General features: G+C 33.2%; 2 protein-coding genes and 1 long non-coding RNA gene across 6 annotated transcripts in view; 2 read left to right on the top strand and 1 right to left on the bottom strand.

Annotated features, from left to right (window-relative positions):
- The window catches only part of LOC106669688 (disintegrin and metalloproteinase domain-containing protein 10), a 479,736-nt gene that overhangs the window by 48,817 nt on the left and 407,462 nt on the right, over nucleotides 1-23,457 (bottom strand). The window lies entirely within an intron of this gene.
- LOC106669689 lies at nucleotides 2,116-2,805 on the top strand. The gene is made up of 2 exons (XM_014399330.2): nucleotides 2,116-2,670; nucleotides 2,750-2,805. Exons 1-2 carry the CDS (start codon nucleotides 2,243-2,245, stop codon nucleotides 2,757-2,759), a joined length of 438 nt encoding a protein of 145 aa, XP_014254816.1. The 5' UTR covers nucleotides 2,116-2,242; the 3' UTR covers nucleotides 2,760-2,805.
- LOC106669690 overlaps nucleotides 12,361-23,457 on the top strand; it is a 39,058-nt gene continuing 27,961 nt past the window's right edge. The window contains exons 1-3 of one of the 2 annotated variants that reach the window (XR_002909821.1): nucleotides 12,361-12,476; nucleotides 12,607-12,892; nucleotides 14,141-14,274. This is a non-coding gene — a long non-coding RNA (uncharacterized LOC106669690). Of the gene's footprint in view, nucleotides 12,477-12,606; nucleotides 12,893-14,140; nucleotides 14,275-23,457 lie in introns of those variants that run through there. The other variant, XR_001340972.1, reaches the window with a different exon arrangement.

Below are 23,457 nucleotides of genomic sequence, written 5' to 3'. Positions count from 1 at the left end.
CACCTTTTCAATTGTAGAAGGCTCTACGTTTATAGACAATATTTTGGAATATCATCGGACCTGTGCGTGGTCTGCACAAATCGCTGTACCGGTACCTCAGGGCTATAGGGATTTTCAAATGTATATAGTTTATCTGTGTTTGTGCTATGCTTGTGTTGTGTCTGAAGTGTTTGTGTAGTGTTTATGTTAATATATTAGGATGAATGTAATTTATTATCGTGAAAGGAAGTGGTTATTTATCCCGCCCCGAGGAATGAGTACTCTGGGGTGAGTGTGTGATGTCTGGGGAGTAAAAGTAAGTTATTAGCGCGAATGGAGTGGGTTCGGCCCCGCCCCGAGGAATATCGAGTACTTTGGGGGAGTGAATATGACCAGACTTTTATGTTAGTATTGTATGTTGTTTATATTTTACTCTGTTGGAATGAATGTAATTTAAGCATGAAAGGAAGGGGTTATTTACCCCGCCCCGAGGAATATCGAGTACTCTGGGGTGAGTGTGTGATGTCTGGGGAGCAAAAGTAAGTTATTAGCGCGAATGGAGTAGGTTCGGCCCGGCCCCGAGGAATATCGAGTACTCTGGGGGAGTGAATATGACCAGACTTCTATGTTCGTGGCGATCTATATGTTATGTATTGTATGTTGTGTATCTATTCTTAAATTGACAACCTGAGGTACTAACAAGAGGCTAGCATTTTAAAATAACGACGTAATATACAAGTAAAAGCAGAGAATCAGTAACCAGATCGAGATGCTCAAATGGCTGCAGTTCAATACAAAATACGCGAGAAAGACGGGAAAGAGAAGGAATAGACGCGGAGGGGCGGCGATGACCTCAGCTGTTTGTCGGCCCATAAACCTTCCACTTTATATATATTTATTGATAGCTAATAAAAGGAATAAAAAAATTAACTTTAAAAGAAGCGACAACGGATTGAACCACCCCACCAAACATGAATCATCATCATCATGCTTGCTATACATTGAGGAACTATGAGAAAAAAGGTAAAATTCATAAATGAGAAGGTTTTAGAGGTCATGTACACTTAGAAACATCTTCTCAAAACGACAAAGTTGACTACTTGTCAAAAAGCGAATTTTACCGACTTAATAGTAATGATTGCGATATTAAATATATAGGACAAAGCAGTGTAGATATTAAAACAAGAGTTAAACAACACTTGCCTAAATCGAACAAATCTTCTGAATTTAAGGACCATCTAAGTGAAAAAAAACCATAATTTGAATTTAAATTTAAATACGACAGTATTACACTGTTTTAACAAAGGGAGGGAACTAGATTGGTTTGAGAAATTATAAATTAAAAATAGTAAATAAATGAATTTACCTCCTGTTTTAAATGTACCTAAATAATATTTGACATACAAATTAATCACTAATTTAAAATTATTTTCTTACAGTATTTAACAGGATAATATTCAGTTGTGTTGTAATTAACATTTTTCGCACGTTCAAAATGAGTGACATTAGCAAAACTTTATGCTATAAAAAATGAATCAAGAGACTTAAGAAACATAACAAAGTATTTAAAAAAGTATGTATAACAAGAAAAAATCTACCATCAGACCTATCAAAAAAGAAAATACAGTATAAATCTGGAGAGTAAAAAAAGTGTTAAGTTTTAAAAAACTCTTTAAGCCTTCACAAACAGCAAAACAGAAAAAAGTAAAGATCAAAATGCAAACAAACTCGTGGATAAATATTAAAGATTCTTATTAAAAAATATAAAATCGAAAGTCAGTAAAAAGCGAATAAAAAGCAACACACTTCACAAAACTGAAAATAGAATAAACATGAACAAAGTATGAAAATATATATGTAAAAAAAAAGACTAGAAGTCTAACAAAAAAAGCAACATAAAACATCAAATACAAAAGAATAAGTTAAAATCGCAACTGTGCAGGAAAAGGCCTACAGGTACAGAAAACGTCACATTTCAAAGGAATGAAATAAAATAAAAATTGTAATTGGAAAAAACCTACATGAAAACGAAATCATGAAGTAAAAATTGTAAAGTTTATTAGATAAAACGTTGTTATAAAAAAAATAAAACATCAACCTAAAAAACATAAAGCAAAGTAAAAATAATGGGTGAAAATACATATCGAGGCATGTTGTGGGAAAACCAAACGTTAATAAATTACTTTTAATTCGTATTTTTACTTGTCGTTTCTATGGTGATGATTGTCGGTGTTATTTGAAATATTTTTGATATTGTCAAATAATGTTTTCAATAAGTGGTAAAACTGGTATAATCGTCGCTGCAGCTGCAGCATTAGTTGGTGCAGCGAGTTGGTTTATCAGCAGGAAATACTGGAGAGATGATGAAGAGGAGATAGAAGAAGGTGTGATTTATGATGAGCAAGGTAATAAATTTTCATTGGAAGAACTGAAAAAGATCAAGTTGGACAAAATCAAAAGTAACTGCAGAGGAGTTAAATGCCAACTTATAGGAGACTTTATGGAAGTGCCGAACAGAGAAATACAGGCGATTCTTGGCAATAAACAATTAGAAAATGTTTTTTATGCTGCTGGCCCTTTTATATACAAGAATGGTGGTTTGCCTGCAGTGCATAAAGCACTGGAAGACTATGGAGATGTCGTGGAGCGGACCAAATGGTACGCTTCAGCAGTCAAGGCAGGAATAAACCCGTAAGCACCTTTTACACTGTTTCTTTTTTTATATACTTTTATTTATTTATTTATTTAAATAATATTTTTTTGGTTTCAGCTATTTGTGAGCAAGCATTGACTGGAGTATCTTTGGCTTGAATCAGAATTTTGTCTTATATTTTTGTATTAAATTTTAGAAATTAAAATAATTTTTTTCATCCATTGGTTTTCTTATTTTTTGATAATTGAATATTACAAGTGCCAACAATTTTGATAAAAAGTAATAGTGTCGCATAGAACCATCCTCTAAAAACTTAAAGACAAAGTTGACAACTTGTCAAAAAGCAGGGTTTACGAACTGAATTGTAATAATAGCAAAATTAAATATAAAGAACAAAACGGCAGAGAAATTAAAACGAGAGTTGAAGAACACTTGCCTAAATCGAACAAATTTTCTGAATTTAAGGATCATCTAAATGAAATAAAACTTTAATTTAAATTTAAATACGACAGTGTTACACAGTTTGAACAAAGGGAGGAAATTATATTGGTTTGAGAAATTTAAAATTAAAAAATGAAAATTTAAACATTGAGATAAATGCATTAAGACTGTAATGGATTTTGATTTATTTGATATTTTAAATATGTACCTAAATAATATTTGACATACAAGTTAATCATTAGTTTAAAATTATTTTCTTACAATTTTAAATAGGATATTTAGTTTTGTTGTAATTCTAATTTTTCGCATGTTCAAAATTAAGTGGCATAAAAACCAGCTTAATAAAAATTTATGCGTTAAAAAAATGAAACAATAGACTTCAGAAACAACAAAGTATTTAAAAAAGCATATATATAAAGAAAAAAGGTAGCATCAGACCTCTTAAACAAGAAAATCACTATAAATCGTGAGAGTAAACAAAAAGTTGAGTGAGTACAAATACTTGATTTAGTCTAAAATTTTTAGCAGTGAATACATTCACTTTTTCACATCCTACATGCATTTGTATAATTTAAACAATGTTTATAAATCACAGGCCCTGAAGATGATCTCAATAAAGCTCGAAACGTCGGAACCGTAAAGAAAATGTTTTTGTGAAACCTACATCACACCAGACCGCATCTCACGATCTCCAAATAATCAGTAAACAAAGAGTTAAGTTTTAAAAAACTCTTTAAGACCTCACAGACAGCTAAACAGAAAAAGTAAAGATCAGAGTGCAAACAAACTCATGGTCGCTAACTCATGTCGAGAGGGGTGTTTGTAACTACTACAACCTGATGAGCGTTTAATTGTCAAAATGCGTATCGTTGACAACAAAAAACTGAGTGATTAAGAATTATTTTTTAGAAAGATTCTAAAATTCATTAAATCCTCAGTATTTGTTATAGTATCGTTTCCGTTCAAACTTGACTCGCTTTTTTTTCTCCGTAAGAAACCATTTTCAGTATGTTGCTCTGCTATTTGAAAGTCGTGTCTCTTCACGAAAAAAAACATTTTACTCAATTTTATGTTTAAAATACTACACGAACCCAACTATATATGACCCCTCATCCAAGGTGGAAAAAATGTTTTCCCTTCCCAGTCAGGCATCCATTTTCACTGCCGAAATGTACGCTCTTGTCTGCGCTCTGGAGTACATTGCGACACTTAAGGGCACACGCTTCGCTATTGTATCAGACAGCCTGAGCTCAATCAAGCAATTAGAACGTTTCCACCCCAACTCAAAGTGCGACTGTTTAGTGACATGCATAGTCAATATCGTTTGTACCTTACGGCATCGCCACATACAAACAGCTTTATGTGGCATAAAGGGTAATGACATAGTAGATCAGTTAGCCAAACGAGCGACAACAGCCGGACATAAAACTGCCAAAGAGAGATGCGAAACGTACCTTAAACAAACACTGGTTAGTGGAGTGGCGTAACTGGTACAACAGCGGAACAGCGGGAAACTTTTACAAATCGCTACACCCAGAATTGCGCTCCATCCCATGGTTTGCAACATCCAAATTCGGATGCAAAAAATTTTATTCTTCAATGTCTCGGATAGGTACCAACCACTACATTTGCAGGGCTTATTTGCACAAAATAAATCGCAGAGCATCCCCAAACTGTGCCACCTGTGATCAACCAGAAACTATCAAGCATTTGATTTTAGAGTGTCCAGAGTACGAGTCTAACAGAATAGACTTCTTTGAAAATCTGTACAACATAAAAGAAATCAACAAACCGGTCAGCTGGGGGAGCCTACTTGCTCTTAACACAGTGGACGTATACCAGGTCATATATTCCTTCTTACAAAATAGTGGCATCAACGTGTAAACGAGAAATCGTTAAGGTAGAGGTCGGTTCAATCCCCTTGGGTTTCAGCCCGAATGCGGGGCTGTCTTCGGGTCGGGCTCTCTAAACGCACTGGGCATTTAGTCCCCGGGATGTGGGGGGGATGTGGACTTTTCCATAGGACAATGCGTCATATTTTGTAAATGGTTTTTATCCACATCCTCCTGAAACACCCGCTTTATGAAGAACAGTAGCCTTTTAAATTATGTAAAACTGAGGACGAGAGCCTCCCCGGGAATGGCTTTCTGCGGCCGGCGGAGATCCCCCCTCGTAGGACGGCCACTAGCTTCCCGAGCGTTTGATCTGTATTTATTCTGCAGTATTTATAGTAGTTAGTTGATAGTTAAATATTGCATCTGTTAATTGTTATTTATTTATTAGTTTGTGCCTTCAAATTGTTAGTTTTGCCAAAATGTAATTTGTTATTTGGTAGGTTTGCACCTTTATTTATTCATGTTGTTGTTATCCTTTGTTGTTGTTGTTTTCGCACCGAAATTTTTTATTCTTAGTACTTATTGTGTCGATCAATCTTTATTGCCCGCGTTACTTGTTATTTATTTATTGCTTTATGAATTTCTAGTCATGCTAAAAAATGGAATTTGATATTTCATAGGTTCGTACTCTTGCTGAATGTTCAAAAAAAAAAAAAAAAAAAATCGGTCACACACGTGCGACTCATGGGTACCTTTTGGTAGGCCCCCATGCCAAGACCCCTAGATGCCCAGCATGTCAAGAAGACAGACTCCCGGTATCGCAGCTTGGCCCCGTATAGGGACCGAAATGGAATACCGCCGGATTGTAGGAGAAAGCTCGAGCATGGCAGCGAGTTTAAGGAAAAACTTTTTAGGTTTTTAAGAGATATTGGGTTGTATATAGTGGGGTATTTATTTCTTAGGTTAAAGTTTAGATTTAGTTTATGTTAGAATTGCTGGGCGGCGGTGCAGCATATTATTTCTAGGCTCCACCGCTGCTCCGCTAAGCCGGGTCGGGGCGGAATATCGAGGACACTCCGACCCGGATTCTAGGCAGAGGATATGCATGTGTGATTGGGTTTGTATATAGGAGTATGTATGTATTTATTGTACGAGTGAGTGTGAGAACGACTAGTTTTAGGGAACGTAAGGGCGCCGAAATGACCAAAGAAGTCGATGGCGCCTGACTAGAGCCCAACCTCGGAGTCGCTCAGGCACGAAGGTGGGTGACCCCCCTGATCTATCAGGGAGAGGGCCCTGGCCTCCTAGGTGGTCTCGTAATTATATTTTTACATTTTTATTGTTATTTTTAAGGGGTTTTGCACTGTCAAGACAACCAAAGATTTGGAAGTACTTTGGATTAGAACTCAGGGCCGCTGAGATATGAACCCTGTACCACGGTCAATAATTTATATCAGCAGTAGGAAACGATTACCGTACCAATAGGCAAATTACTAACATAATTTCTGATGGAAATGCAGTAGGTTAAATTATTCCAAGGAGCTCAACAAAATTCAGTAATTCTTCGTCGGAAGCGTTATAAAAGTCCAGGGCGTCTCCGAGGCAGCGGCTCCGGTTCAGAACGTTGATAGATAATCTTGCAGGTGGCTCGGCTAAGACGCTAATCCTTTAGAAATGACAGTATGCATTACAAGTGTCTCTCAAACGTCTTCCAACTTAATTGTTCCAAGCACAAAAGGTATTTACCTAAACTAATTATACTATCACGAGGGCGAACTAATTTGCAAGTTTAAAACTCCACTCCTCTCCAGTCTTGCCTAATCAGGAGAAATGGAATGGCAACTTTGTCTGTAATGAAAATTTGATTACATCAGTTGCAAAAACTTTTCTACATCTGTTTCGTACAATGTATGTGTTGGGGGTTTAGGCGATTTTAGTAATCACTTTGTTCATCTATTTTATTTATTTAAACAATACCCAAAGCGAACGTTATTTCTTTCCGCGCTCTACTTCGCAAGTCCTCTAACAACGTGCTCTTTAAAGCAGCGTTACCCCACATATGTATGATTGTTAATTGAATTATCTCCCGCTAAGGAATATTTTACCTGCTGGAGATTCGAAAGTAGAGTGATGAACGTCTTGTCAGTACGAAACACGTCTATTTTGTCTGTAATTTCGTCTTATTGGGTTACAAAGAAGCGTTTATGTAACAAATGTCAGAAAAGATTTTCCAAATTTTTCACCACTCTTGAAATTTACTTGCAAGGGAATGACATCTGGCATCATGTTAACATGAACAAAAAAATTATGTCTAAACTGCTTCCATTTTTTCTCTCTTTCTCGCTCTCTCTCACTCTATCTTACTCTCTCTCTATCTCTTTCCCTCTCTCTCTCTCACAGACACACAAATCACTTACTCACCCACTCTCTTTCTCACCGCTCTCTCTCCTTCCCTCAAATTCTCATCTTTTTCTCACATCCCATCTCTCTCTCTCTCTCTCTCACAGACACACAAATCACTTACTCACCCACTCTCTTTCTCACCGCTCTCTCTCCTTCCCTCAAATTCTCATCTTTTTCTCACATCCCATCTCTCTCTCTCTATCACTTACTCACCCACTCTCTTTCTCACCGCTCTCTCTCCTTCCCTCAAATTCTCATCTTTTTCTCACATCCCATCTCTCTCTCTCTCTCTCTCTCTCACTCATTAACTCTCTTTCTATCTCTCTCAATCTATCTCTCCTTCTCCTATTATGTACAACTTTTTCTCTTTCTCACTCTCCCTTTCGTTTCATTCTCTTTTTCTTTCATTCTCTCCTTCTTCCTCTCTCCATACCTTTCTCTATTTCTCACTCTCCTTCTCGTATTATTTACAACTTTTTATCTTTCTCACTCTCCCTCTCATTTCTTTCTCTTTTTGTTTCATTCTCTCCTTCTCCCTCTCTCCATACCTTTCTCTATTTCTCTCTCTCCTTCTTGCACTATCTACACCTTGCTCTCTTTCTCACTTTATCTCTCTCTCTCTCCCTTTCAGTTCTCTTACTTTCTTTCACTCTCTCCCCTTCTCGCTATCTCTATTTCTCTCTCCCTGTTTTTTCTCATGCTTTCTTTCTTTTCTCTCTCTCCTCTTTCTATCTCAATCTCTCCCATTTTTTTCCCTCTTCATGTTTCTCATTGCACCTCTCTTTTTTAAACTACAGGCTTTATATTGTTGCTTTATTTTTGCCTCCATGGTTCTCTACATTTCTATTTTTTTCACTCCTTGTCTCTCATTGTACTTCCCTATTTTCACTGTTTGTCTGTTTTTTAATTATTTACTTCTTCCTATTTCTGTTTTCTTAAACTCCATGTTTCTCGTTGTTTCTCTCTTTTTCAACTGTGTGTTTTTCACCGCTCCTCTTTTCTTTCACACCCTACCCCCACTCTCTTTCTTTAATTTTTTTCCTTGTTTCATTCGTATATAACATTTTTACATTATTAACAGGTCATTCAAAATAAAAAACTAACGTTTGTGAGATGTTAAATTAACAAAAATATTTGTTGTAATATCAGTGGAGAAAACCATTATGAAAATTAAGCCGTTTTTATAAGAACGATAATTAGTTGACATAAAGAAGATTCCTTATTTTTGGCATTAATTAATTTATAAATAAGCTAAATTTGCGTTAATAATTCCTCGTAATTAAGCCCTCTCTTGGGAACAATGTTCATAACATGGATTATTAGTAAAACCATTAACTTATAGATTTCTAGTTAATTGGGACATTATGCACAGCTGATTTGTGGTTGGTAATAAATGTGTTGTTTTAATTAACTCTTGTGAAATATATCTGTTACGTGTAGTATTTAGTGACCGTTAATTAATGATAATTTGGAGATCGTGAGATGAGGTCGGTGTGATGTAGGTTTAGAAATAAATTTTCTTTATCGTGCAACGTTTCGATCTTTATTAAAATCATCTTCAAGGCCTGGGATTTATAAATATTATTTAAATATACAAATCAATTTATACAATGATGTACACAATATAGAAATTTTAGGTTTAATCAAAGTATTTGTACTCCTCAAAGTCGGTTTTCTGTGTAGATGTGTCACTGTTGTTTGTCGTTTTTTGAATATCAGTGAGATATTAATGTTTTTTGTTTATATATGTTAGAGTTTGAAGGTGTGGGGAAGGAAGGATAGAAATTTATTTTTCTATGTTAGTAAAATATCCATTCCATTCGCTCACACAAGTTAAACACATTTCTATCTTCTGATAACTCCAAATTAGCCTTCATGAAGTATAAAATTATTCACACTATTTTTCTTTCCAAACGTTTGAAGAGATTAGACGTATTCCCGCATATTTTACAAGATGCCGACGTTTCAGTTTTCTTGGAAAATAACCTCCTGCCTTACTTTTGAGAGGAAACACGATTATGTATCTACCTATGAGAAGGATGGCGAACACTTTTAGGTACTTGAAGACAAAAACATTTACAAACAATTACTCAAATTAAAAGTGTAAGGTGCGACGCAGGAAAGAATTATGAGTTACTAGAATTATCGGCAGAGTTACCAACCACCAATTCGAAATTTCGATTAACTTTGTTGATACACGCGGCTTATAGGCGGTCCAAACAGTAACTAGTCTACTCCCAGTTTGATGAAACGTAAGTTTCGAACGGAAAATAACAATTCAATATTACTTGAACCTATTTGAATATTTTTGCCGATAATACAAAAAGTACTCGATACAGTACCTGTACCGAATTACAATATTGGATACCAAAAGTACTCGGTATCTAAAGAAAATACTCGATACTTTACTCATATCGATTGGTATCGTTCTAAATTACATCCCAATATCTGGATAAGAGAGTAAAACAACGTAGCTATGATTGCATAAAACCAAACAAAATCGTACAGCACCCTCCATTTTGAACGCCAACATAATTTTGATTTCAACTATCCAAAAATATTGAACACAGAACAAAACAAACATAAACGTAACTTTTTAGAAATGGTTTACATCAACAGAGATAAACACAGCATCAATTACAGAACAGAGACGTGTAAACTCAGCCGCAGCTACGCTAATACTATAAATCAAAACCAATATCAATAACATTCATATACAAAGTATAAAGGACTTAACGATTAGTGGTTCCAAGTAAAACAGGGGCTTAGAGTTACTCAAAAACGATTGTTTATTGCAAATTTTACTGAACTTTGTGCAAAGGTGAGCGTTTTTGTTTAGTTGAAAATATTTTAAAGCGCGTGCAGATTTAATAAAAACAAAAAGATTCGGACTACAAATTTAGGAATTAAAATATATTCGCTCAACAGTGTGACAAATTTAAATAAAATTTGAAATAATTATTTCAATTCTGTCAATAATTCATGGCGGGATATTAATGGTGACAAATTTAGCTAGGAACAATTTTAACCAAACTCCAGAGTAATTAATCATGTCAAATATACAAATCTGGCGAAGATTTTAATCAGCACTATCCGAAGGGAGGCCTCACAAAAAACCGTTGTTATTATTAAAACAGAAAATTAAACATATAAACAATTCCGGGAAAAAGTGTATTAAGTGAGTGGTTTCAATATTATTGTTTAATTAAACAAGTACAATTATTATAAAAACAGGGGACGTCGGTGGCCGCAACGGTTCAGGCGTTGACACGGCGCTCATCACTGTAAGGTAAAGATCCCGGGTTCGAATCCAGCGGCCCTGCATTCGAACCCGACATACTTACAGATGGGCATTTTTCAAAAACACCGGCACCCTGAGGGTTTATACGACCTCTGCTGTTGCGAACCCTCGTAAAAATAAAAAAAATAAATAAATAATAAACATAATTTAATACCTATACATATAAGATTCACAAGACTATTCGAAACAAGGATAATATAAATAAGACGAATATAGTCGGTAAAAATAAATGTGGATGCAGAGAGAATCTGTAATAGAAAAACCGCTTGTATTTTCTCAAGAATGAGAATAAGACACGTCGGAACAACTCGGCAAAATCGGTTGTTTTTATGAGACAACAATCTTCCAGACCCTGCCTACGAGCTTATAATGCTTATTGGCTGAATGCCGAACCCTGTTGTCCTCTGCTGTTGCGAACCCTTGTTAAAAAAAAACCAAAAAAAACAGTTATTACACTCCACACATCAAACAATTCTACATAGTCTACATCTTCAAAAATTTAACTCTCCTTTCCTTAATAATCTCGTCTGTAATAATCTTCAAAGGCTAACCACGCCCGAACGACAATCCATTACACTTTGTTTCCATTGTCGGCCCTTTTCACCTGAAAGAAGCCGACTACTCGTAGAAAAATGAAATTTCTATTCTTTCTCACTCCTTCAAAATTAAAACTATATAAACAAAAGCATTAATATCTCACTAACAATCTCAACACGACCCACAGCAGTGACACATCTACACAGAAAAAAGCAAACTTACAAATACTCTGATTAAACCTAAAATTTCGATATTACGTACATCCATTACATTTCGTGGTGCAATTGACCAAATAACATCTTTCAATTAATTAATCTTTACGTAAGGTTGAGATAAAAAATGACAAAATGGAGGGAAAATTCGAAAGGTTAGGTTGAGATGGGAAGTTGATGTCCGAGTAGATCGAAGTCATTTAGCCGAAGGTCGTGGGTTCGAATCCCGCTCGTGACACTGACTTTTTTATCTCAATCAATACTTTACATAAAGATTAATCAATTGAATTATATACAACATTGTATAAATTTATTTGTATAATTTAAACAATGTTTATAAATCCCAGGCCCTGAAGATGATCTCAATAAAGATAGGAACGTAGGTACGATAAAGAAAATGTTTTTAAGCCATCACACCAGACCGGATCTCACGGTCACTAAATAATTATATTTGTAACGATGAAAATAAAACAACTTAAAAGTTTTTCTTAGATCAGTTTGAATGTTTAACATAGTACAAGGTTCCCCCTTCCAAACGTATGTAAGTATAAATTCCATTAATTCCATTTAAGTAAGCCCCAAGAGGACGTATCTCCTCAAATCCTGACCCGGAAGAACCTTCTTAATTAAGACGGTTTTGTCGGCTCGAGAGGGCGGGGACGCGTTTTAATTGAGCTTAAAGAGCATGATTAAGGGACGGAAAATAAGGCGACGAGGGTCCTCCAATCAATTTCCCTTAATGGTATTTGCACGGATACTCTTAAAGAGCCAGGTCCATTCCTTCAGCTCTTATACTGAAGTAGGATCAAGCAATCATACGGAAAAAAGAACTCACTGATTAGAGATTAGAGAAAAAAGAAAAAATGTAAAATATGTACAAGATATGCAATTTGCATATCTTTGAATTGAATATTATAATATAACTGTTTACGCCAATGTAAACATTTTTATGTATTGATAGTTAATTAGACATCTGATCATTTATCATCTTAAATTTATCATTTTAAAAATTATAAAAACACAAAATTTGTAAAAATTAAGACGCTGGGGAGAGAAACAGGTCATTTTCAACAAGACATCGTAAAATCCGTCAGTCGCTCCCTGGTTTTCGACCTGTACGTACGAACTTCCTTATTTTTTGTATTTTTAACATTTTGTTCGTCAACTTATCTCTCTCTCTTTCTCTNAAATTGTGAATTAATAAATTTAATTATCAAACGAATTATTAAACTTTTATTGTCACAGCCGGCAACTATCCCTGGTAGCGCCCGGACTTGGAGGGTAGATATCCAATACTTACTCCCGCCGGCGTCTACGAAACAATAACGTTGTAACAAACAAATTAATGTGAACGTGAAGGAGGTGATGGACTTTGGAACTCGTGGGAGACAAAAGTGCAGAAAGGCTAAAAGGCGGTGGACAGGAGGCATTCCATTGGGAGACTGCGAACAAACCACCTCGAACGTAGCTGCTTCAACTTGGCTTGTGAAGAATCATCTTATGAGAAAACATCAGGAAAACAGCATTCATCGTGAGTCTTTTCCTATTCCATATTTCCTTAATTTTATTCTTTGGGGATTGCGCATACATAAATATTATGAATTCATTTATTTTTAACAATAGTTTAAATACTTCTTAATTATATTTTAAGTTGTTTTATATTGTTTCAAGAAGAATTGATTTTATTTTTTGTAAAGATTTAAGTTTGAAGATTCAATTTAAAAGAAGGAAGAGTGTAAATATAAGTTTAAAAAAAGAAATAATTGGAGTGAATAAATTCTGTTCCCTTACAGTGCCTTTTATTTTTAAGTTTTTCCTTTTATTAAAATAATAATAATAGTAAAAAAAATTACAATTATTATTGTAATTGTTAAAATTGTATTTTAATTTTTTCATAAAAAAGACCCTCAAAGTCTAACAACGTAGTGGACAAATTCAGAGTAAGTGAGAGTGAGAGGAAAAGATTGAGAGGAAGACAGAATGAGAGAGAAAGAGTGAGAGAGAGAGTGATTGAGAGAAAGAATATTTAGTAATATAAGTTATCAATTATATGATTAGTCTGAATTGTGCAAGAATTTTACAAACATACATAATTTATCAAATTCCTAAAAAATAACAATTATAAAACAAAATATTAAAAGGTTAACTGTAAATTACACTAAGTACAATATAACGTGTTTATTCGAATTTTATGAGACAATCTTCATTGGCGTTAGTTTATGCGTGAAATATTAGTAAGCCAAGACGACAAAATAATCCAAGGACGAATCGGATTAAAAGATCGACTTTGTCGGCGGGAAAACTGGTTGATTCACTTATATACAATACTTTCATTAAGCTTTCGGCTTATAAAGGCTTTCGAGTGCAAATGTGCACGGGCGCGTTTTACAGCCGGTACAATTAAACCGGCTGATGTAAAGCTAGCTTTTATTTAGTTGAATGATTACCGCACCATGATTATTTCAAGCATCGCTGCCGTTTCCGGCTCCTGATGCCTTTTTCACTTTGAGGTGAGGAAAAGCCCCTGTGAGTTCTTGAACAAAAACCTAGCTTCAAAGTAAATCTAAGAACGTATTTTTCTCAACAACAAAAAATATAGTAGAACGAGTTTTTTTAATGTATATATTAATTGCAGTTCTAATTAGTAACTTTTTGATAACATCAAAAAAACAATTAATTTTCATATAATTAAAAGAAGTGTTCTGCTTTTTCCGGGTTTTCTATGCATTAAATCCTTAACAATCATCAAAATTATTTAAAATAAAAGGGTGTTTTTCAGGTATATGCATGATACATTGCTTCATATAAAGAAAATAACCGAATTATTTCAAAATCAAATCTACAGATGGACCAAATTACGATAATTGTTGATAACAAAATTTAAAAAGCATCGGTGTATAATTAACCCAAATATGAAAGGGGCGTAGGTGGCCGCAACGGTTTTGGCGTTGACACGGCGCTCATCACTGTAAGGTAAAGGTCTCGGGTTCGAATCCAGCGGCCCTGCATTCGAACCCGACATACTTACAAATGAGCTTTTTTTTCAAAAACACTGGCACCCTGAGGGTTTATATGACCTCTGCTGTTGCGAACTCTCGAAAAAAAACCAAATATGCAAATAAAAAAATAAAAACCTATACATGTGAAGCTTACGTTTTTCTAAAAGTAACATTAATGTTTTCAGTGTTAAAAGTTCCCACCACTTTTTCACTCTCGAACATTTTGGGGCAAGGTAAGAACGAAGTAAATTCAATTGTTACTGTTACAAATTGACATATTTAAGCATTTTACAGGTGATCTCAAATTTCCTTAAAGACTGACTCAGTCCTAACATTGCCAAGGACTGTCACAGGCAGTAACAACTGAATTAGCGTCTTTCTTCAAGACGATACTTTAGTGAAATCCATAGTGTCCGTGGAAAATTAATGTTAATAAATTGTTAATGTTTTTCAATGACACTATCGGAAAAAAGCCTAAGAAAAAATTTAAAAACCAGAATGTGTTAAAAGATGATAACGGCACTGTCGCTTTATAACAAACGTTTTTACCGGTCAAATCAATTAACAAATTTCAATTAATTGTTTTAATAAACTTTACAATGACTTCAACTTGTGTTACGATTTAAGATTAGGAAAAGGTTCGAATATTGACAAAATCGTTAAGTAATTAAAAATTGTCCGAGTTGAACGGCGTTCGGGGCCGGCTAAGCCCGCACGACAGTCCAGTCGTGCGTGTAGTAACGCCTTAAACTAATTAAAACAATTGCTTGTCAATTTTGCTAAAAAATAATGATCTTTCATTTAGCAAAAATATAAAACGTCATATTTGTGGAAAATTTCTTGGAAAAAGGATGTTAGTTCAATACCTTTTGAGAAGAGTAAAGAAATTCCAAGTTAAAACTGAAATAAATTACGTGTTTTATCGCGATCCTGTTATTAAGAAGGTTGAATGAGTATTTTACGAAAAAAATATAATTATAAACAAAAATTTACTTTGTGTTCAATTCTTAAAAACAATTTCTCCAACGTTTATTAAACATGGCTTTCATACTTTCATACTGAAGTATAATAAAAAGTTAAGGGCTGTTTATGTCTTTCATTTCATAATGTATAGTTTCGTGATTTACGGTTTTAATTTAACATTGGGATGTTTATTAATCGTAAATTCAACTAATAAACCTGGTAGTACAATTAAAATAGGAACGATTAAATATTCAAATATGTGAACATTAAAAATGGCAACGTGATAAACGAAAATACGCATAAAAAACCCTATTGTCATTTAGCGTATTTATTTAGGTGAAGGAATTTAAAAAATAAAAACTCAATTTTAACGCAAACCCGCTTTTTATATTTGAATATGAAACCTCTTCATTTTCCTAGAATTTTCTATTATTTTTTTTATTGCATATTTTTTTCATTAGATTTTTTAATTCAAAATACCAACTCTTGACATCATTCTAAGTTGTATTTATTTGTATATATTTTAATCATAGTGTATGATATATTTTGAATGGACGATATACTTCATTTTACTTATTATGTTCATTAGAGTTTGACGAAGTCACGATAGCTCAAGTGGTAGAGCAGCGGCGTATCAAGCCGAAGATCGTGGGTTCGAATCCCGCTCGTGCCATTGACTTTTTTATCTCAACTGAAAACCTTAATTAATTCTTACAATAAATTACGCCGCTGCTCTACCAATTGAGCTATCGTGACCTCGATCCACTCGGACACCAACCTCCTATCTCAACCACACCTTGTGAGTTTTCCCTCCTTTTTGCCATTTTTCAAATGTCGCGTAATCAATTTGATTCTCGGCGACAAATGAAATGGGCACGGAGAGCTTTAGTGAAGTGTACTTCATTTGAAACTTATTAAATTCACTAGTTTCGTGGTCCGCTTGACCAATTAATATCTTACAATTAATTAAGGTGGATAGTGTGCATGTAATTTATTGATGTGAATGGAGGTCGCATTCCCAATTGACCCGAGACATATCGAGAACTTTGACGTAGTGGAATGTAATTTATTAGCGCGAATGCGGCCTAATGTACAATTTCCCACCTTTCCCCAGATATGTCGACTATTCTAGGGTAGAATGAGCGAAGTATTCTGTGTGAATATTAGTTTGAATGGAGGAGCTCAATCCTACTTAACCCCCGAGGTATGTCGAGGTAAAACTCTGGAGAAGTACGAAACAACACTACCATAAATAATCTTGTTTATATTTTATGAATATTTGAGTTATTTTATACACAATTGGCGAGGACATGAGTCTAGCAAGACAAGAAAGAAAAGAAAAAGTCGGTTACCGATTTAATTAGTCTTATTAAAACTTGAATGGAGAAACAGAAAAAGAAATTCATAGGAATAAAAATGGAGAAAAACAGAAAAATAAAGCAAAGTAAGAGAGGATTGGTGATTACCAATATTGCTTGCTGAACCTAAAACTAACAAAAAATCTCTGTCATTTTTTCGATTAAATCTTTAATTACTGAACTTAGGTTTTAAAAATAATATCCTCGATTTACGATTTCCAATGCAAGTTAGTACCCAGGGTCTCCGTCATCTTTGATTATAAACGGACATTCAGGCACAAAAACCACAAATGTATTATTCTTTTCAGTTTTAACAAAGGGAAAATATACCTTTTCATGAAAATAAATTTTTACGAGGAAAAAATAAGGTGGGGATGTCTTAAACTTCGTCAAACGTCATTTATATAGAGATAAATATTTGTGTGATTTATGATCTAACGTCGAAAGACGGTGAAATAAATGTTTTTCTCCACTGAAATAGCTGACAAGTTACGTTCGACAGGAATGCAATACTTATTTCTACATCTTTTCTTTATTGGCACTGGTCGTTTCTCAAATATCTAATTTCTTTTAAATTATTACATGTGTATTTAAGACTTCTAACTAAGAAGAAAAATAACTACACAGGAAATTAAATTAACACGGAATCAAGGATTATGAATTGTTTTTACCTAGCTAATTAGTTTATTTTTCAATTTTATTTTTTTAATGTGTATTTTATAATAAAGTTTGGTAAGCAACATAACTCATTTCAATTTTTAAGCTCTTATCTCGCTGAATAGTAGCTCTATGGTTCTTGCTTAAAGCACCTGCATTGAGTTTTATTTGGCAGTTAGGGAGAATATAATTTGTGTTCCTGGACTTGAAGAGAATCTTTTAAAGCCGGTTGAATAGAAGAAGTTCACCGTCTTTCCTATGAAAACCTTGACAATAACCCATTTATTCAGTAAAGGGCCGATGGTTTTTCAAACACTATTTTTCTCCTACGAACTCAAAAGAACGATGCGAAAGGAACCCTTTATATTTTGTTGATGCATTCAAACTTATAAAAATTTTCAATTTTATAAAAGTACGATTTTAAGAAGTCAGTCCATTTTTATAATATAAAGGAAAGAAGTTTGCCGGAACATCTATAATGTGATATATTGTTAAGAACGTGATTATTACATAATATTTAAGCAATATATTGACACAGTTTTGTCAAATATTCATGCAAAAAGTTAAAAAGATAAATGTTTTAGCTTGTATATACAAGAAAAAGAAAATCTTTTTGTCAATTTTAAAGGATATTGATTTATCCGGCAATACGGGAATCGGAAAGGAATTTCCGTCGTACTTCATCCCTCACAACTTAAAAAAAGCGATAAAAAGTTTCCCGTCATCATTTCAAAAGGGTATTACCAGGGCTGAGAATCGTCTTTCAATCCCCAAGAGAAAGACAGTTCAATTTCGGTTCGATTTACTTTTATAATTGTTATTGATAATATTTATATAAGAGAAAAAAATCCAACTTTAATTTATCAAGTCGTTTTTTTAACATTAGAATCTAAGAATCGCAAGATTGTATGAATAATTAGATCTCTTTTAACATGAATGTATAAAGGCTCAAATATTTAGAGATAAAAAAGTAAAATTAATTAAAAAATGACTTCTCTTGAGTGAATCTTATTTTAAGACAAAACTTGGCTTATTCAGAAGCGTATTAATAATTAAATATAACTTTTTATAACTTGATAAAAAAATGACAAATATTAGTAAATAAGGGATTTAAAAATTAGCCCAGCGCCCATTAGAGGTAAGATTTGTCTCGCTATTTTGTCTAATATCTTTTTATGAATATAAGGTGAAATAATAGTCAAAAAATGCATGGAAAATAAATGGAAAATGTATGATGAATATTAGATAATAAAATGTAAATAATTTTCCTATGATATTATCGAAAATACACCTTAGAAAAAGAGTTAAAATCGTAATCAAAAATGTTAGTAAATTGTAAATATTTTTCGTAGAATTACCAAAAAAAAGTTTGGTCCAATTCCGTGACACACCAACGCGGTCGTCTTCCTTGTTTGTTAAAAAGTTAAAATCGAAATCAAGTCTGTTAACAACTGATAACATCACGTTCAAATAATTACACCAGCTTCGATCGTGTAAATTACAATTAATTATTTTAATAAACTTCATGAGTTGAACTTGATGATTTAACATTAGAAAAAGACTCGGAGATAAACAATCCATTAGTGAAATTAAATGTTGTCCCGGTTGAACGGCGTTCCGGGGCAACCTCACCCGCACGACAGCCCTGTCGTGAGTATCTTAACGCCTTGATTTAATTAAAACAAAAACACTTGATGATCTGGTTAAAAAGTAATTATCTTTCGATTAACATTTTTTTTAAAAAGTCACATTTGTGGAAAATTTCCAAGGTAGTTTTTTTTCCAAACAGGTTGGAAAAGAAAAATATGTTTCCAATTAAAACCTGAGAATCAGTCGTAAAGAAATTAAATCCGTCATAAATTATATTATCGGTAGTGCCTGAATTTATATGCATTAAAATACCCTTCAAAGATGCCATGTAATTTTCACTAAAAATATTAAAATTTTCAATTTTATGATTTTTTGTGAGAATGAGATTTTTCTGTCTTATTTCCTCTGAAACGACCATGGATTACTAGAATAAAAACAAAAAATGCCTAGATTGGAAAAATATTAATTATTAGCCGGGGTCTCTGATTTTCGTACTACGTACTTTAATATTACTAACATAACAAAGTCCTGATTGCAACAAGGTTGGGGGCAAAACACGGTTTAATTAAAAATATACTATAATTATATACATACACGTAATAATATTTAAAATTTAATAATCTTCCCAAAAATTAGTCCTATGTAGTTTCTGAGTCAGGTTTGTAATCCCTATTGTAATTAACGTAAATGCTATAGAAATGATGAATGATGGAGTGAGTGTGGTGTACAATCCTTTTTCTACAAAGATAGTTCCTACTCACAGTAATTTGTTTATCAACGATCCGGATTTCGAGCCCTTTACCTCAACATCAGGTTGAAGGGTTTCTACAAACACCTCTCTCGACATGAATTGCAAAAGTGAACCCGCTGATACGCTGATACCCCCGCCAACGCGACGTTCCAATGAGGAGCTGGTTTTTTAATGGCGCTCAATTTGAACGTGCGAAAAGCGGGATTTATAACACAAATAAATATTATAATAGTAAATACTGTAAGAAATTAATTATAAATTAGTGATTAAAGATAAAAGATAAAAAATTAGAATGATACCTTAATATCATTAAATTATTATAAAAATAATAACAAGTAAAATAATTAATTTAATTATTTGGACATTTAATATTATTTATGTACATATTTAAAATGGTAGGTGGATCAAAATCTGTTATATTATTAATGAATTTATCACCATGTTCAACTTAACATTTTTTAGTTTCAAATTTCTCAAACCAATCTAGTTCTCTCCCTCTGTTGAAACTCTGTTGTATTTAAATTTGAATTGAAATTATGTTTTGTTTCTTTTAGATGATCCTTAAATTCCAAAAATTTGCTCGATTTATGCACGTATTCTTTTACTCAAAGTTTTTATTTCTCCACCGCTTTGACCTATAAATTTAATATCACAATCATTACAATTGAGTTGGTAAACCCCGCTTTTTGCCAAGTTGTCTACCTTGTCTTTAGGTTTTAAGAAGATGTTTTTAACTGAACCCGTACTTCTATAAGCTATTCTAAAACCTTCTTGTTTAAAACTTTTTGCGATAATTCACCAATGTATAGCAAATAACGGAAACCTAATGATTCATTTGTGGTGGGGCGGCTGTCCTATTGTTGATTCTTTTAAACTTAATTTTTTTAATTCTTCTAACTAGCAACCTATCAATAAATATTTCTAGATACCCGTTGTTTTTTGCTACGGTTTTAATAGTTTGTAATTCTTTTTTATAGTTAGCAAGTGTAAATGCTATCTCGCTTTAGTAATAATACCAGATGTATAACTGGACATTTTACGTAATATAAAACATAAACATCTTTCCTATGATATTATCGAAAAGACATCATAGTAAAATTGTTCCAAAAAAAAAAACGTTCAAATTATTACAACAGCTTCGATCGTGTAAATGAAATACCAAAATTATAATTAATTATTTTAATAAACTTCAGAATGATGCGAACTTTACGATTTAATATTAGAAAAAGACTCTGAGATGAAATCCATTAGTGAAATTAAATGTTGTCCCGGTTGAACGGCGTTCCGGGGCAACGTCTCCCGCACGACAGCCCTGTCGTTTGTATCTTAACGCCTTGATTTAATTAAAACCGAAGCCGAAGAACCCGATGATCTGGTTAAAAGTGATTATCCGTCGATTAACAGTAAAATATAACGTCAAATTTGTGGAAAATTTCAGAGGGGATTTTTGCCCAACCGGCTGGAAAAGATAAGGATATTTCCGTTTAAAAGCTGAGAACCTTTTGTGAATAAGTTAGGTCGGTCATAAATTATAGCTCGGATTTATAACCAATATGAGTGTTTTTGTTATACTCATAATATAATTTATGACCGGTTCCATTTCCTTACAAAAGGTTCTCAGCTTTAGAACGCAAAAATTTCTTCCTTTTCTAACCTGTTTGAAAATTTCCATGAAATTTTCCACAAATGTGACGTTATGATAAACGTAACATTAAATGTGCCATATAATACACATCAATTAAGGCTCAGATATGCAGTTTTATACGTAATCAAAATCCTTTAAATAAGGTATATTAGTAAATATGCGATATCATTTCCATTAAAAATATTAAAGAATATAGCATGAATGACACCGGTTGCCTCGATATTGTTTTCTTTTTGGTCTTGTAATATTCATTTTAAAGGAAAAAGAATGTAAAAATCACAGACACACAAAAATATTATAAATGAAAATATACAAATCAATAATTAAGCTTAATTATGTTCAGGGTCAGAAATAGAAATACATTTCAAACTTAGTTTCTCTAAACCGACAGTGTTTATAGCTTTTCAAAAATTTGTATCTCGACAGAATTTTCTATGACGACGCATACATGAAGGACCTTAAAATAACTGGATCGTGAATTCCTTGTATAACAACTTTAATGTTTCCATTTAATTCGAATTCATTCAATTCTGATTTTTATCACAAGGATGATTTTAATTTCCCCTGCATTGCCGATGATTTTACTCATTTCTGTTCTGTGTTAACAATAACCAACATGCTATTTTACAAAAGTATTTTTTTTTTTTTGGTAGAAAATATGAAATTCTACTGATAATGACTATTTTTATGATTCGAATTATGAGGCTACTATTTCCACGATGCGACTACATTCTTACTACTAAAATGTAACGTTTTAGCAATAAAATTACACCTAGAAGTTTTTTAAACTCAGATGTCGATTATTTCAAGAGAATTCATTGTTGCAGTTTGTTTACTTCTTTGTTCCTGAAAATTTAACTGAATTCCAAATTAAATTTTAGGCTCTTGTTTTTTCCTCTCATACTATTAGTGGGTGAATTTATTTTTTTTTTCAACAAATTTGCATATTCTTCAAAAATACGCGAAATTCTTGAAATAGGTAATAAAAAGATTCATGATAAAATTTGATCACTGAGGTGTGATTTGGTTAACAATTCAGCGTGTTAGCCAAAAGTATATGCAATTGCACACAAATGCAAGATTTTCACTGTTATCCTCGGAGTGAGGATTGTGAAATTTGGTCGTCCGATCAATTTTGTCTGCCTTCGTTGGTCTGGTATGTCAGATATTTTCCGACATGTTGCCATCTTCAGTGTTTCTGTGTGATTTCAAAGTCGAGCCTTTTTTATGAGGTCGTATTGAAGTTTTTATCTTTGACGGTTGTTTTGATCGTACGCTAAACTTTTGTTCTTTAATTGGTATGTGACCATGTTAATTTTTTAGTTTATTGGTTTTTTGTTTGAATAATTTCAAATTTTTTAAACCTATTTGTACGTCATCAAATAGTCTCATGCATGGGTGAATCGTATCGTTTTATTTTCCGCCATTGGCCCCAACACAATTCTTTCTATCATAACTGCGTTTTATTTTTCTTCCTATAAGACAAAGTGGAAAAAAGGAAAGTTATTTTACCAATAAAACATCCTTTTCTATACGGTAATTTAATAAAAAAAGAAATGAAATATTTAATTTTAGAACTAAAAATGATAAAAAAATGAAAAAATAAAAAATGGTATATGGGAGATATGAGAAGAATTGCTGGGAGAAGTGTTTGAGAAAAGGGTGTTTAATTATCATCTTTCAAGATTGCTCAACCCCCGTCGCATCTGGATGTTAATGTTTGCCCAATGTGCACTTTCGAGTGTAATTATTTAGGCGGATCTCTATTCAACGATTCCGTTTGCTACTGCACTTCACCGGGTGTTCCAGCTACACGTTTTCCATAATTACACGTCATAGGTTAAAAAGGGAATAAGTTAAAATAGGCGGACAGAGTATAAAGGACTTAACGATTAGTGGTTCCAAGTAAAACAGGGGCTTAGAGTTGCTCAAAAACGATTATTTATTTCAAATTTTACTAAACTTCGTGCAAAGGTGAGCGTTTTTGTTTAGTTTAATAGAATATTTTAAAGCACGTGCAGGTTTTATAAAAACAGAAAGATTCGGACTACAAAATTAGGAAATAAAATATATTCGCTCAACAGTGTGACAAATGTAAATAAAATTTGAAATAATTATTTCAATTCTGTCAAG

The sequence above is a fragment of the Cimex lectularius genome, unplaced genomic scaffold (assembly GCF_000648675.2).
Source record: "Cimex lectularius strain Harlan isolate CLEC.00 unplaced genomic scaffold, Clec_2.1 scaffold8, whole genome shotgun sequence".
NCBI classification, from domain to species: Eukaryota; Metazoa; Arthropoda; class Insecta; order Hemiptera; family Cimicidae; genus Cimex; species Cimex lectularius.
The sequence above is the reverse complement of the archived record's forward strand: the minus strand, read 5'-3'. Positions and strand labels throughout refer to the sequence as shown.

Excerpts from the sequence above, each read along its gene's own strand:
- LOC106669689 (XM_014399330.2), top strand. The coding sequence starts at position 2,243 with ATGTTTTCAATAAGTGGTAAAACTGGTATAATCGTCGCTGCAGCTGCA.